General features: G+C 34.1%; 1 protein-coding gene across 5 annotated transcripts in view; it reads right to left on the bottom strand.

Moving 5' to 3' along the window:
- The window catches only part of VRK2 (VRK serine/threonine kinase 2), a 109,171-nt gene that overhangs the window by 87,081 nt on the left and 8,939 nt on the right, over window positions 1–13,151 (bottom strand). For all 5 annotated transcript variants that reach the window (XM_017544967.2, XM_017544964.2, XM_017544965.2 and 2 more), the window contains exon 2: window positions 12,790–12,930. In XM_017544967.2, the coding sequence (XP_017400456.1) occupies window positions 12,790–12,925 (136 nt within the window). In that variant the 5' untranslated portion in view covers window positions 12,926–12,930. The remainder of the gene's footprint in view (window positions 1–12,789; window positions 12,931–13,151) is intronic.

Here is a 13,151-nt window from a genome sequence, read left to right as displayed (position 1 = left end):
ATCCATTTCACCCAATCCTGGGTTCCATAGAGACCAGAATGAAGACTTAGTGGTAACTGATTTTCATTTTCTGAATGTATTTATAATATCTCCAGTCATATTCATAATTTTTTATTGGATATCTGCAACTTTCTCTTCAAGGAAAAAAATAAAGAACAGCATTCTTATTATATGAAATTCTATCATTACATTTTCACTTTGTTCTATTAACCTTTTATCTTATATAATAACCTTGTTTAGCTCTCTTAATGACTTTTACTGTGGAATATAAAATAACAACAGATACTGCTACTGCTTTACTGTTTACTTACATGTGTATAACAAAATCTTAACCTTTTAGTGTCTTTATAGTTCATCATTTTAAGTATTTCTCTTTTGGCAACTAATTATGGAGTTCTGTCAATGATCTTTAATTGAGACAGACTTTTTTTCTATTGTAGTAACTGACAATTTTATTATAATAATTTATATAATAATTTTTTTTCTTTGCTCTCTTTTGCCAGTACTTCCTGGTTGTGGTATATATTACATAGTTATTTCATTTTAATGAATTATATCTTACAACCCATTTATCCATTTCTCAAAAATTACTACCACTTATAAATTCTAACCTGTTTTTATTATTAACTAAGTACATTTTGAGCTTCCCTAAAGGGCTGATATGTAACTGTTAACCTATAGCTTTGAACCACAGTTCAATCTAATTTAGAAATTTGAACTTTGTTACAAAAGTCTATATTCATAACTTATAGTTCTTAAAAAAAAAAAGTCTCCTGTTTTACTAAATTACTTCTGCTTTCTATCATCAAATCTTTTCTTAATATTTTAACTCATTTATCTCTTGTAAGTCACTTTCAATCACACTACTTTCAAGCCTATTTTATCTTAGTGATAATCTATTAAAATATGATTTCAGGTTAACTAAGACTTCAAATGTTTCCTTCTATCTCCTAAGAGACATTCAATTTGACCATACAATAGAATGAGAGCCATTATTTTTCTTAGCCATCATGAATCCTGTTTTCCAAGTGTACGAATTGACGGCTAAAGTAGTTCTTGACCTCCCTTCCCCAAATAATATTATAAATTCTGTAATTTAGGTTTAAAAACCTATTATGTAAGAATCCTTAGTCCTGCTTCTGCTTTTTTTGAAACACGTTCTGCTATTTATGCTGAAATTAGGCTGCAAATAAGGAAAATCTTTCTTATATTTTTAATTATACTCTTTATTTTGCATGTCTTTACATTTTTCTGATATTCTTAATATCCAAAGATACATTACATAAAGAGATAATAGAACCATTATTTTTTCTTCTTGATGGTTCAGTTTTCTGTGGCTGAGGTTTGCTTCTTTACCAGCTGCATCAATTCTTTCCTTAAGGCCTCTACTCATGTCTCAATGACAACAGTTCGTTTATAAATTTAACTCCATTTTTCAGGAGTTCACAGGTTTTCATAGTCAGAAGGAACTTAAAAGTGCTCCCCCCCAATAAACACTTCTTATTTTTTACAGCAATTCTTTATTGCATTCAATTTATATTAAACTAGTTAATTTCAGAAGATTTATCTTGCTCAAAAGCTTTCTGCTAGAGTAGGCATTCTGATGACTCTGGAAGACTACACAATATTTTTCTTCCCCTTTTCATCACGCAGCAACATTTACCTACTAGCTATACAGGTTTGTTTTGTTTTCGTCTCACTTGAAGTGTTTAGTGTGAGAATTTTTTTTCTTTTTTTGGTCAGTTTTACTACTTTTTCTTCTTCTACCCTCCTAATACTGTGTAAGATAAAAGGTTTACATAACTAATACTCCATTCTCATTTATAATACTCACATTTGATACTGGAGATGTAAGATAGAACTGTAACACATGATTTTTTAATAGAAACAAGATCAAGCATAATGAATAGCTTTTCTTTATATTCTCCAGAATTTGAAATTAATAACCCCATATCCCTTTAAGAACATGTATTTAATGTAATAACTGGCATTTTGTTCATTCTTTTCCTTGCTAAATATATACACACACCAAATAAAAAAAGTATTCTAGTATAAAACCTTGCATGGCAATAGCTAAAAAATATCTCTTCTCTATTATAAACACCCAAAGGTTTACCGCTACATGAAATGTCCTAACTTCTTCAGGAAATCACCTGTATGTAATGAATCATGACTATTGTATAATATCTTGAAATAACTGAATAATTTTATTTAGTAATTTAAAAATAATTTTCCAAAATCTACACTTTTATTATAAATAAAATATATTGATATCTGAAACAAATTCTGTAAAGGGATATGTTCTTTAACACAATTCTATTTAAGTATTTTGCGTTTTACTCTTCAAAAGACCTAGTTTTCTAAGCAGTGTATCTTTAAATTATTATCCAATAGAAAAAAATATGGTGAAGAATCATTCAATAGATACAAAAGTATCTATTTTTATATGGTGCTTATTAAAATCATATCATAGGGATTTAAACAGATCTCTTTAGATATTTCTGTTGCTTCTTTGACTCAAAACAAATGTATAAAATATATAAAACTAGACAAATGTATTCAGTTTTCCAAAGGCATGAAAATCCAACAAATCTTTCTCATCAGATTGCATGAACTATTGGATGACTATTCGCACTTTTTTACATAAAAATATTGTTTGAGATATGATACATTTTTAATGTAATTTTTCCAGTGCCTAACATTAGGTTTACTATAAATATCAGATGTTCTTTCACAGATTTTGAGATCTTAATAATATCAAAAACATATCACTGATGCTCTATGCCTTCAGTTGTCAATCTGAATGAAAATGACACCATTATTAGCATCATCACTAACAGATTTCTTAAATTAGCTGCCAATACTATCAATTACATATTTTGCTGTTACTTTAGAAACGAGCTTGTCATAAGCATGACATTTGCTACTATTTTATCTGGCTAGCAACAAATTCAAAGTGTTCTTTGACAAGGGACATCAGTAGGGCAGAGACCCGAGTAAAAATGCAGAAGAGACAATTTTTAAAATTGTGGCCAGGAGGCAATTTACATATCCTCTTTAGGCCCCAATGTCTTCCTTAGTAAGCTACTGAGAGGATTCAATGAAATAATTCATGCAATGAACTAAGCCCAGAGCTTGGCACACACTAAGTGAAAGATTTTAGTAGTTGATAATAAAGATGATAATTTCCTAAAAAAAGAATTCAAAAACTAGTCCCAGCATTTATCAGATACTATAGACACGTTTAACGCATCTGCTACTCTACCAGACTCTTCTTTCATTCTTTTTTACTTTTCTGTGTTCTACGTTCATGGCCTCATCAGAGAGACTTTGGTAACATTACCTCTAAGAAGTTCATTAGGTGGCACTCAGAATACCTGAAATGGAAGCTATGTTCTCTATGTGCCTCTCATACATGCTGAAGCTTCTGATTGCTCTGGCTTAAAATAAATTTGCGGGAAGCTGCCTTTACTCCATACTAAGCGTTGGAGAGAGAAAAATGGCCACTGTCTCTGGGGAATAATTAACAAAAGACAGTTTGTTTCATCTTCATGATAAAATACAGCATCCCTATTAAAAGGCAAATTCATCATTCCCAAAAGTTAAATAGAATGACACTTTTAAAGTAATTCCAGCTGATTAAATTTAGGGTTTTGAAAAAAATTAATTCATGAATATACTCTGAATCTTTCATTTGATTTTAAAATGTATAAATGTTCATTTAACTTTGAGCCCTTGCCTCTCAGTGTTCTATTCTGAGCTAGTCAAACAAGTGGTAGCAGGCATGCTGGGCTCAATAATACTGCCTCTCATATTTAAATACTCTATTTCACTTGGATTGCAAATTAAAGACAGTCTCCTGAATGCTGACACATTTTCAATGATTGATTTTGCAAAACGTGTTGATTTTTCCTACACTGTTTTGCCTCTCTGTGTGTCAACTTTGGCCTTCTTTTCTTGCTCCTTTGCAGCACTGCTGTCTCTTTGAAGACATTGTCTGCCTGATATAAAAAAATGAACATTAAACCTCATGACTAATTATGTGGATAGAAAATTCCCGATCTCAAAATACCCCTGCCCAGAAACCACAACAAAAGCTTCTGACTATGTATAAAACCCTTAATCAAACCTTTCACAGACTTGGATTAAAATAAATCCCAATAATTTATTGTCTGTTAATGTTGTGTTTACATTCTTTGAAAAGTTGATTTCTTATGCATGTTACATGCCTGTAAGTCAATCCATTAATAGTAAACACCATGCTTTTCCCCGCAAAAGTTTATACTTGCTATTAGGTCTACTTCAATTAAACACTACTCAAAAGAGCTGGTTCATTAAAAAGAGAAAATTGATTTGTCTTAACACAATGTCCATTTTTTAGCCCCCTTACCATGCTACGCATTAACAGAGGAGACTCTTCACAATACATTCTACAATCTATGGATTAAGTACCCAGCTTCTTGTATTTTAAAAATATACTTCCAAAGAATATAAACACATACTTTTCTCCCCGCAAACTCCCCAAAAGATACAAAAGATTTCCTCTAAGTCTGAAAGTACAATGCCTTACACACAGATCACATATAGGATAGAGCCTGGAATTTTGTCTCAGACCACCTATATATTGGGAAAATGATTTTCCATAATAGAACAGTTCGAGAGTTAATTTAACAACTCATTTTTAAAGAATTATCACATGCAAGGCCATATTAAGCACTGTGAGTGGCTGCCTGTAAGGAGTTTATAATGTAGTGCCTGTGTACACAGAAGATAGGGGAAAACAGGTTAGAAAGAGATGATATGAAATAGTGACCGTCTGAAATAATGAGGTGAGCACTGTATGAAAGCATACCATGGGAATAAAGAAAGAGAGAGAGAAGTTATGAACACTCCCCAGTGTGCCTCTTTAGCATGTCGGAGTTTTCATAAAGCCTACCAACCGCCATTGTTTCCACAACCAGCCCGAGCGGCAGGCCCTCCTCACTTCCAGTCTACCAAGTCTAGGTACTCTGTTTAGCTGTTGCTTGCCTTTTTGTTAAACCAACTCTCCTCTACCTCTAGTTGTACATCTCACACTGTTACCAAGTACAATAAAAGCATCACATGACACCACACTACTATTCTGGGAAGCCCTGCAATGACTATCAGTGTACCAATTAACCAGTCCAACCCTGGATATAAAATGTTAGTTCCTTAAAAATGTGTTCCAGAATGGGAGATGAGAGGAGGTGGGGTGAAAGTAGCCACACTAGTTACTTACTCTTCAGAAATAGCCACAGTACCTAAGCAGAACAGGTTGGATTAAGGTCTGCACATAAGCCAAAGCTGAGAACTCATTGCCTTTGTTGGCTCATGTCACTTCTTTAATTAATGTCACTTTCTCTGGTTTAATATCAGAGCAAGTGACAAGAGTGCTTCTGGATGAATTGTGTTTTCCGAGGACTGTATGGCACACTCTCCTGCAGTCTGACAGAGGGACGTGCCAGTTTTACTTGGCAGTTACAATGCACCAGCTTTAGTTTTAGTAGTTTAATTTGTGGCAGTTATATGTTTTGAATACGTTGAAGTATTCACAACGGTCTCATGGAATCTGTTCCATAGATAAAGTTTACACAGTGAAAAAGCAAAAGCAACGGCTATAAGGCGATTAGGAAAAGCTTCTCTTGGCCACAGCTGGTCTTACAGGCATTCCTGTAAATTTTAGAGCATTTAGAAAATACGATTAAAGTGATCAGAAGGAAGAGTGCCCTCTTTCAGGGGGTGGGGGAGGGGAGTTCTATAGTGGGTGTGAGACAATCAGAAGGAAATATGATGTTTAGAACTCAATTTTATGCAAAATCCATTATTCAAGAAGCAAAGTTTATATACATGATAGACATGCAATGAAATAAATGTAAAAATAGAAAGTTGTGTTACTTATGCATTAAGTTGGTTCTAACATTTTGGTTAACTAAGTTTTTATTGATAGAAAACTCAGAAGATTTTCTGCATTGAGGAGAAAGAGCTAAACTTTTTCCTTTGGTTTGTTAAAAATCTTTGTTTCAGGGTGAAATTTTCTGAAGGTCTGTTATTTGGAGTTTTCCCTTCACGTCCTTCATACAATTTTGTGAAGCTGAAGCTTCATCAGCTCATAGTGAAAAGAGCTGCATTCCACCAAGGAGTTCTTCTAAACTTTGCCTGCCCTTTCTAAATTTAGGGTTCTTTACTGCAGCAGGTTGAAGATCTGGCTTTGATTGCACCTGGCTCTGCTGGAGAATAGAAATATTCATCTCCACTGAATGCAAGCTGCTTAAGTGCTGAAGGCACTTGCAGGAGAGTAACTCTCATTGGAAACTTCATTACAATACTTTCTCTTCCCTACATGAAGTAGTAATTCACATTCACCAAAGATAGGATTTTGCCTGACACAACCACAGGAGCTCCTGTTTGACTTTCAAAATTAATCAACTTCTACGCTGGAGTAGAAATGGCATGTCCTTTAACCTTAAGCACAAAAAGCTCTCAACAGACTGTAGTTTTTATATCCCTGGATGGGAATTTGGGCCCCTGATACTTAAACTTGATTCACATACTGGGTTTCTGGCATGCTTTTGCCCATACCCATCTGCTAGCCTGGCACTGTGCCCATTCAGAAGGTGTGATGCCAGTTTCAATAGGGCATAGGTGCCAATCAAAGATGGGTTTGGAGGGGCAGCATGCAGAACGCAGCAAAAGTCAGTTCTTCTGCCAGAAGATCCTCCTGTTATCATATAATGCCAATGAAGGGCCACATGCTTCATTGCTTGGGATCACATTGCATCTGTAGATGTTTCTGGCCTTCAATGCATGGCTTTCTACAGAATATTTCCCTCAAGTATTACTTGATTGAAGATGTTAAAGAAAAGATAAATCCACCTGGCTAACAAAAGGCCATGCTTTTAAAAGAAAGAAGGGAAGTCCTCAACAATTATCTTGAAATGATTGCCGAGTTCCCTATCTTTTCTCCTAAAATATTTTTTCAGGAGAATACAATAGGGTGTTCAGTAATAACTCAGTCCATGTAATGGAGCTCTTAGGGACAAACATTCTAAAGAAATACTAATTACAAAATCAAGTATCTAAGCAGTATAAAATCCTTTAAGCATAGATGATGAACAAATTTTCATCATCCAAGATGCTAATTTCTAATGAGCTCTCTCATTTACAGCTTTAAAGTTTCTTAATTTTCTTCTCATTTATCTTATATAGATATTCCTGTCTTAAAAGAAGAAACACACCTCATACTATTTATTCCTCTTCTTCCTTATCTAAAGAAAAAAAACTGAAACACTTCAGAAGCAGAAGTCTATCCATATTTCATAAGGAAGCCAGAAGCTCTCAAAAGCTGAGAATTCTTTTATTGTGTGGCAATAGAGGTGAGCTCATTTCAGGAAGAAGAAATTTCCCCAAAGCAATAGGTTTCAAATTAAAAAAAACCTTGACCACTGTAAACAGTTACAAGATAGTAACAGGTGCAGTGGAAGAGACATATAAATGCACTGAAGAACAGTGTAGTTTATAAAATTTTCCTTAAGGCAAAAGAATTTGACAGTAAAATGCTGAAAATGAAGAAGTAAAACATAAAATATGCTTAAAAATTGATTTAAAAAAATGAAAAAGCCAAGCAAAGGCCAAGTCTTATAAGCCTCCCTTTTTACGGAAGGAACCCAAACTTTCTTAAACACCTAGATTTCTTAACTGATAGGTAATTGTGCAGTGCTCTTTAAAAACTCAACATTTAAATATACATACAAAATTAAAGTACATCTTGCAGGGACTTTTATTTATTGTCTGCAAGTCCAACAAGTATACTAAATTTATAAAATTCCCAATGATCCCCTCCTAGTTTTGAGTTTATATTACCTATTATCTACACCTTCTGGGAACTAATTTATCATAAATACTATAGTTTCTAGTATAAACTATCCTCATTTTCACATTTATTACATTCTTCTCTTTACTCCCTCAGTATCATTTCCAAAACTGCCTAACAACAATTGCAGTGGCAACATAATGTTGCACTGTGTCAAATAAGACTATTTATCTCAAAGCTCTCTCTATAAAACACTACTAAAATAACATGTAAGAATGTAATATGTAATCAAACAATATGTGTTCCAATACATTACCTTCTTGCTAGCATTATCATTGGGCTCTTCTGAACTTTATTCTGCATACCTTAAAATCAATCTATTATAGCTCACTATTTATAAAGTAAAATATGGTTTATTTTATGAAGAAGTAAAAAAAAAAACTGTGAATGTGGTTTATACTTGTTTTAAATATAAATGTTTCCTTATCAGTAAAATAAATGAGTTAAACTTTGATAATTTCTAAAAACCTATCCCCCAACAATAGATTCCTTCTATGTTTCTAAAGTACGAAATTAGGCTTATCTGACAGCATGATCCAAAAATGTCTGGAAGTCGCTTGGATAAAATTTAAACATCTGTCCATGGATAAATGATCTGATTTTCAGGCTTTACCACAGTTAATTTTAGTTATAATAATGTGTTATTCTTCATAAAAGATACTGCTACTGATGTCCTGTCAATAAAGCATATGCACATTCTTTTAGATGTCAAGATAGTTACCTTGTCTCAACTTTCCTGGCGACTAAAAATACTAATCTCTAGGGGTAAAGTTAAGAGTGATATCTGTAATTACGAAAGAGAACAAAGCAAACCAGCTTGTGGCTTAAGTACTCCAATCTCAGTCTCAATTTCTCAGGCAAGAAACTGTGGAACATCTATTCTGTGCTTGACGCTCCAAAGATGCTTAAATGGTCAGCACCATGGCCACTTTCAAAAACTAAAACTTCTACAGATAAATCATATCTATTTTTACTTATACAATCAGCCTTCAAAAGAATGTGCCTAAAGTTTATCCCGTAATTCTGTTCTTCTCAATTCTGAATAATTTCTAAAACCAATAGCTTTCATATCTGAGGCAGATAACATACAGCTTACATGAAAACTTTCTGCTACTACAGTAAATTTTAGGGGAAGCTTTTATCAGTAAGTAAAATGTCATAAAGTCTTCTGCTGACATTTTTTCCATGTTCTCAGTTTTACCACATTAGTAGTTAAATCCACCAAAATCCATAGTAAAATAAATAGAAAATCCACCCTTCCAATGGAGCGGATTTTGTCACCATCTTAATCCACTATGACAGCATATTTTTTTTGAGACAGAGTCTCACTCTGTCACACAGGCTGGAGTGCAGGGGCATGATCATGGCTCACTAAACCTCTGCATCCCAGGTTCTAGCAATTCTCATGCTTAAGCATCCCAAGTAGCTAGGACTACAGGCACACGCTTTGACAACCAGCTAATTTTTTTGTATTATAGTAGAAATGGGGTTTCACCATGTTGCCCAGGCTGGTCTCGAATTCTTGTGCTCAGGAAATCCACCTTCCTGGGCCTGCCAAAGTGCTAGGATTATAGGCATGAATCACTGTGCCTGGCCCCACTATGGCACCAATATTAAGAATAGGAAAGTCTAGGTAAGTAAATTACATTTATTAAATGCTTACCAAGCTCCTTAAAAAAAAATCTCATTTAATTTTCCTTATAATTACTATTACCACAATAATGCAGAATAGAAACAATCCAAAGGATTAAGTAACTACGTGAATAAGTGGCTTAATCAGGGCAGGATTCAGGTCAGATATGCCTAATGCCAAAACCCCTGCTATTATTTATGCAACTCTCCCTTAATTTACTTGGTTCTATGTTACACCTAGCATTAAAGTTAAATTCTAACCCTCACTTGTCTCTCCTTCCTGAAGTTTAAAAAACTTTTTCACTTATTTAATACTAAAATGACTGCAATTTTTCCCATCCCCTAAACCAGTTTCGCTTCTTCCTCTTTCCTCCCCTTCTCTTTTCATATACAAAGAAAGAACTTTGACTTTGTTCTTGTATTCAGACTTTCTTTTCACTCTTATATTTTATTAATGCTACAGGCACATTATTTCTCCAAGTCAAGAGTAAACAGCAAACTTCTCTGCCCCTTCCCCTTAACTGTAAGCTGCTGATTACCGAAAGGCCCTGGCTATTGATCTCAAAGCTAGAGGACAGTTTACATGCACAATGAGCTAGACAGAGCGGCTAGCTTTTTCTCAGCCTTAGGCAGCAAATGCTGATCAAGTGTCTGCTCGAACAGGATATCTGGGAAGAATACCTGAAATCGATGTTGCTGAACACAAAGGTATTCAGGAAAATTTGAATTGTACTGCTTCTTCTCTTCATTTATATAGGGGAAGTGATGAGAACCATGATAAAATGTAAAAATGTGATGTAATTTCATACTGATTTGTTTATATAGCTTTGAAAATAGTAAAAACTAAGTTTAGTGAAGTTAAACGGATTCCGATTCATTAGCATCACTTTTAATAGAACAGTTACAACATTTGGAACATACATCTTTATTATAAATTCTGAAGTACTGGAGTCTTTTTTCTGAAAATAGCTAAATATTTCTTTAAAGTCTTTCCCCAGTGCTGTGCACTTGCTAATCCTCCTAAGGTCTAGGTTCTAAAGTTCAGCTAATGGAGAATGTTCCATTACATACTGAACCCTGAAATATATTGTAAGACAAAGAGTATTATTTTGGTAATTAAAAAAAAAAAAAAGGAGGCTGGGCGCGGTGGCTCATGTCTGTAATCCCAGCACTTTGGGAGGCTGAGGCGAGCAGATCGCCTGAGGTCAGGAGTTTGAGACAAGCCTGGCCAATATGGCAAAACCTCATTTCTACTAAAAATACAAAAATTAGCCAGGCGTGGTGGCACGCGCCTGTAGTCCCAACTACCCTGGAGGCTGAGGCATGAGAATTGCTTGAACCTGGGAGTTGGAGGTTGCAGTGAGCTGAGATTGAGCCACTGCACTCTGGCCTGGGCAATAGAGCAAGATTCCATCTCAAGAAAAAAGAAAGTAAAAATATGTGACACTGTACTTAGACTGAAAGAAGCAGTTTTTTCTGCGTTTAGGAACAAGTCACATGCCTATGCAAATATATTCCCTTATCATAACAGTAAGGAGTAGTGACTATGTGTACACATAGATAGATACATAGATACAGACATAGACTATTTAATCTTAAACATTCACTTGAATTTAAAACTATATATTTACATTTCAAAAAGAGAAAAGGGATAAGATCATCACAATCAATGCTTTTCTCTAGTTCTTTGAAATTACTCAAATAACACAAACATTAGAAAACAAAAAGTTATAAGCCCTGGAATCCAAGACTATAGCTCAGCCACATCGGAAATAATTTATTCAACACCATATCTCTGACCTTGAGTCAAGACAATATACTAGAGATCTTAACTCTTTGCTGTAAAAGAGAATTCACTAAGTTCAAGTTTCAAAGAACACTTAGTCTCACAACACTTATTCTCACATAGACTTTACTCGCACTATTCTATACAGCAGTCACATGTGGTTACTGAGCACAGGAGCCACATATGGTAACTGGGCTCTTGAGACTAGATATACCTTGGATTTTGAAAACTTTCATTAAAATAAGTAAAATACTTCGTTTATGTTGAAAACATATTGAAATATTTTTGATATACTGGATTAAATTACATTATTAAAATAATTTCACCTTTTTCTTTTAATGAGTTTTAACGTGGCTCCTAGAAAATTTTTAAGCAACTTGTATTACATTTCTATTGAACGGTGTTGCCTATGTCACTCAATCTAGCACTTAATAACCATAGCATTTTTTTCAAACAAGCTCAAACCCTCTAAATGAGGTAACTGTCCTTTACTTGGCCCATGCAATTTTTTGTGCTGATCTTGTCTTTCCAAGTAGATTAGACAGTGAAGTAACTAATAACCGGCTACTAATTGACCAAATTTCATTCATTCATTCAAAACTACAATCTTAATTTTATCAGAAGAGGATCTTTATCTTTCAGGATCCATTAAGTATGTTTGTCTGGAAATATTTGATGAGAACCAAGATTCCCTCCAAGGAAGTATTTTATCAACTCCTTAAACTCCTATAGAAATAGATGTGATCTCGGTCAGTACATTTAGGAGAATTTATCCTTGAGGGTATATTTTTAAAAATCGCTAATATTTTCCTTATTTTATTCATCAATCTTTTAATGGATATCCCTTCCTCATTTCAAACAGATTTAAGACAGCCTTCAATGATCCACTAAAGTTCAGTGTAATTTTTAAATGCTTAAACGCAATGTAAAAGCCTACCTGACCCATGGTTCCTTACCTATACCACAGAACACAGAAAATAATTGAGTGTTTATTTTCTCAATTATCCCAAGAATGGCACATCCCTAGGACCCCTCTAGATGCACAAGAAAAAAGTTAATTCATTCCACAGAATAGATGCCTTAAGTTTTATCTATGAATTCTCCAGCAGAGCCCAGTGAAGAAATGACTAGACCCTTGTGTTGCCTAAATATTAATGATTAAGATTCACAAACAGAAAGTGTTTTTATGTGTACAGTTGTGATTTCTCACAAGCTCTCAGAAAAAAGAACATTAGCATTTTGTTTGGCAGATTGTATAATTATGCTCTTAAAAGACTTCTAAGAGTTATTTAGAAAAACATGGACAAGGAGTGGGACAATCATGGCTTGAGCCTAGACACTGTACTACATTATTACTTAAGTAAAATCATAAATTTTAATAAAGTACACATATGAATTCCACATTTCTATTTTTAAAATATCACTAAGTAATTACAGTCACAGATATAAGAATAATTGGTAATTTAAGGTTCTACTTTACCTAAATATATCAATCCAAATCCTCCAGAGCCAATCTTCTGGCCCAGTACCCACTGATTGCCTTCCATATCGTCCAGAACCTTGCCTTCTGGAAGTGGAATAGGAAGTCTGTATTTCTCATTTCTTCTTGGTGGCATCACTTCTGTTGGCAGAAGGGGTGAGATAAATGGGTAAAAATAAAAACAAACAAAACTCTTTAGAATTAAAATACATTTCCCAAAATGTCTTCAATGGGGAACTTTCCCAGGTTCCCAGAAGCTAGGATTCTAAAGTTAATTCAGTTTGGAAAAGTCCACACATTACAATCAAATTAGAAATTCACATACATTACAATATTGAGCTCTAAGAGGTACTGATATTTAA

The sequence above is a fragment of the Cebus imitator genome, unplaced genomic scaffold (assembly GCF_001604975.1).
Source record: "Cebus imitator isolate Cc_AM_T3 unplaced genomic scaffold, Cebus_imitator-1.0 Scaffold175, whole genome shotgun sequence".
Lineage (NCBI taxonomy): Eukaryota > Metazoa > Chordata > Mammalia > Primates > Cebidae > Cebus > Cebus imitator.
The sequence above is the reverse complement of the archived record's forward strand: the minus strand, read 5'-3'. Positions and strand labels throughout refer to the sequence as shown.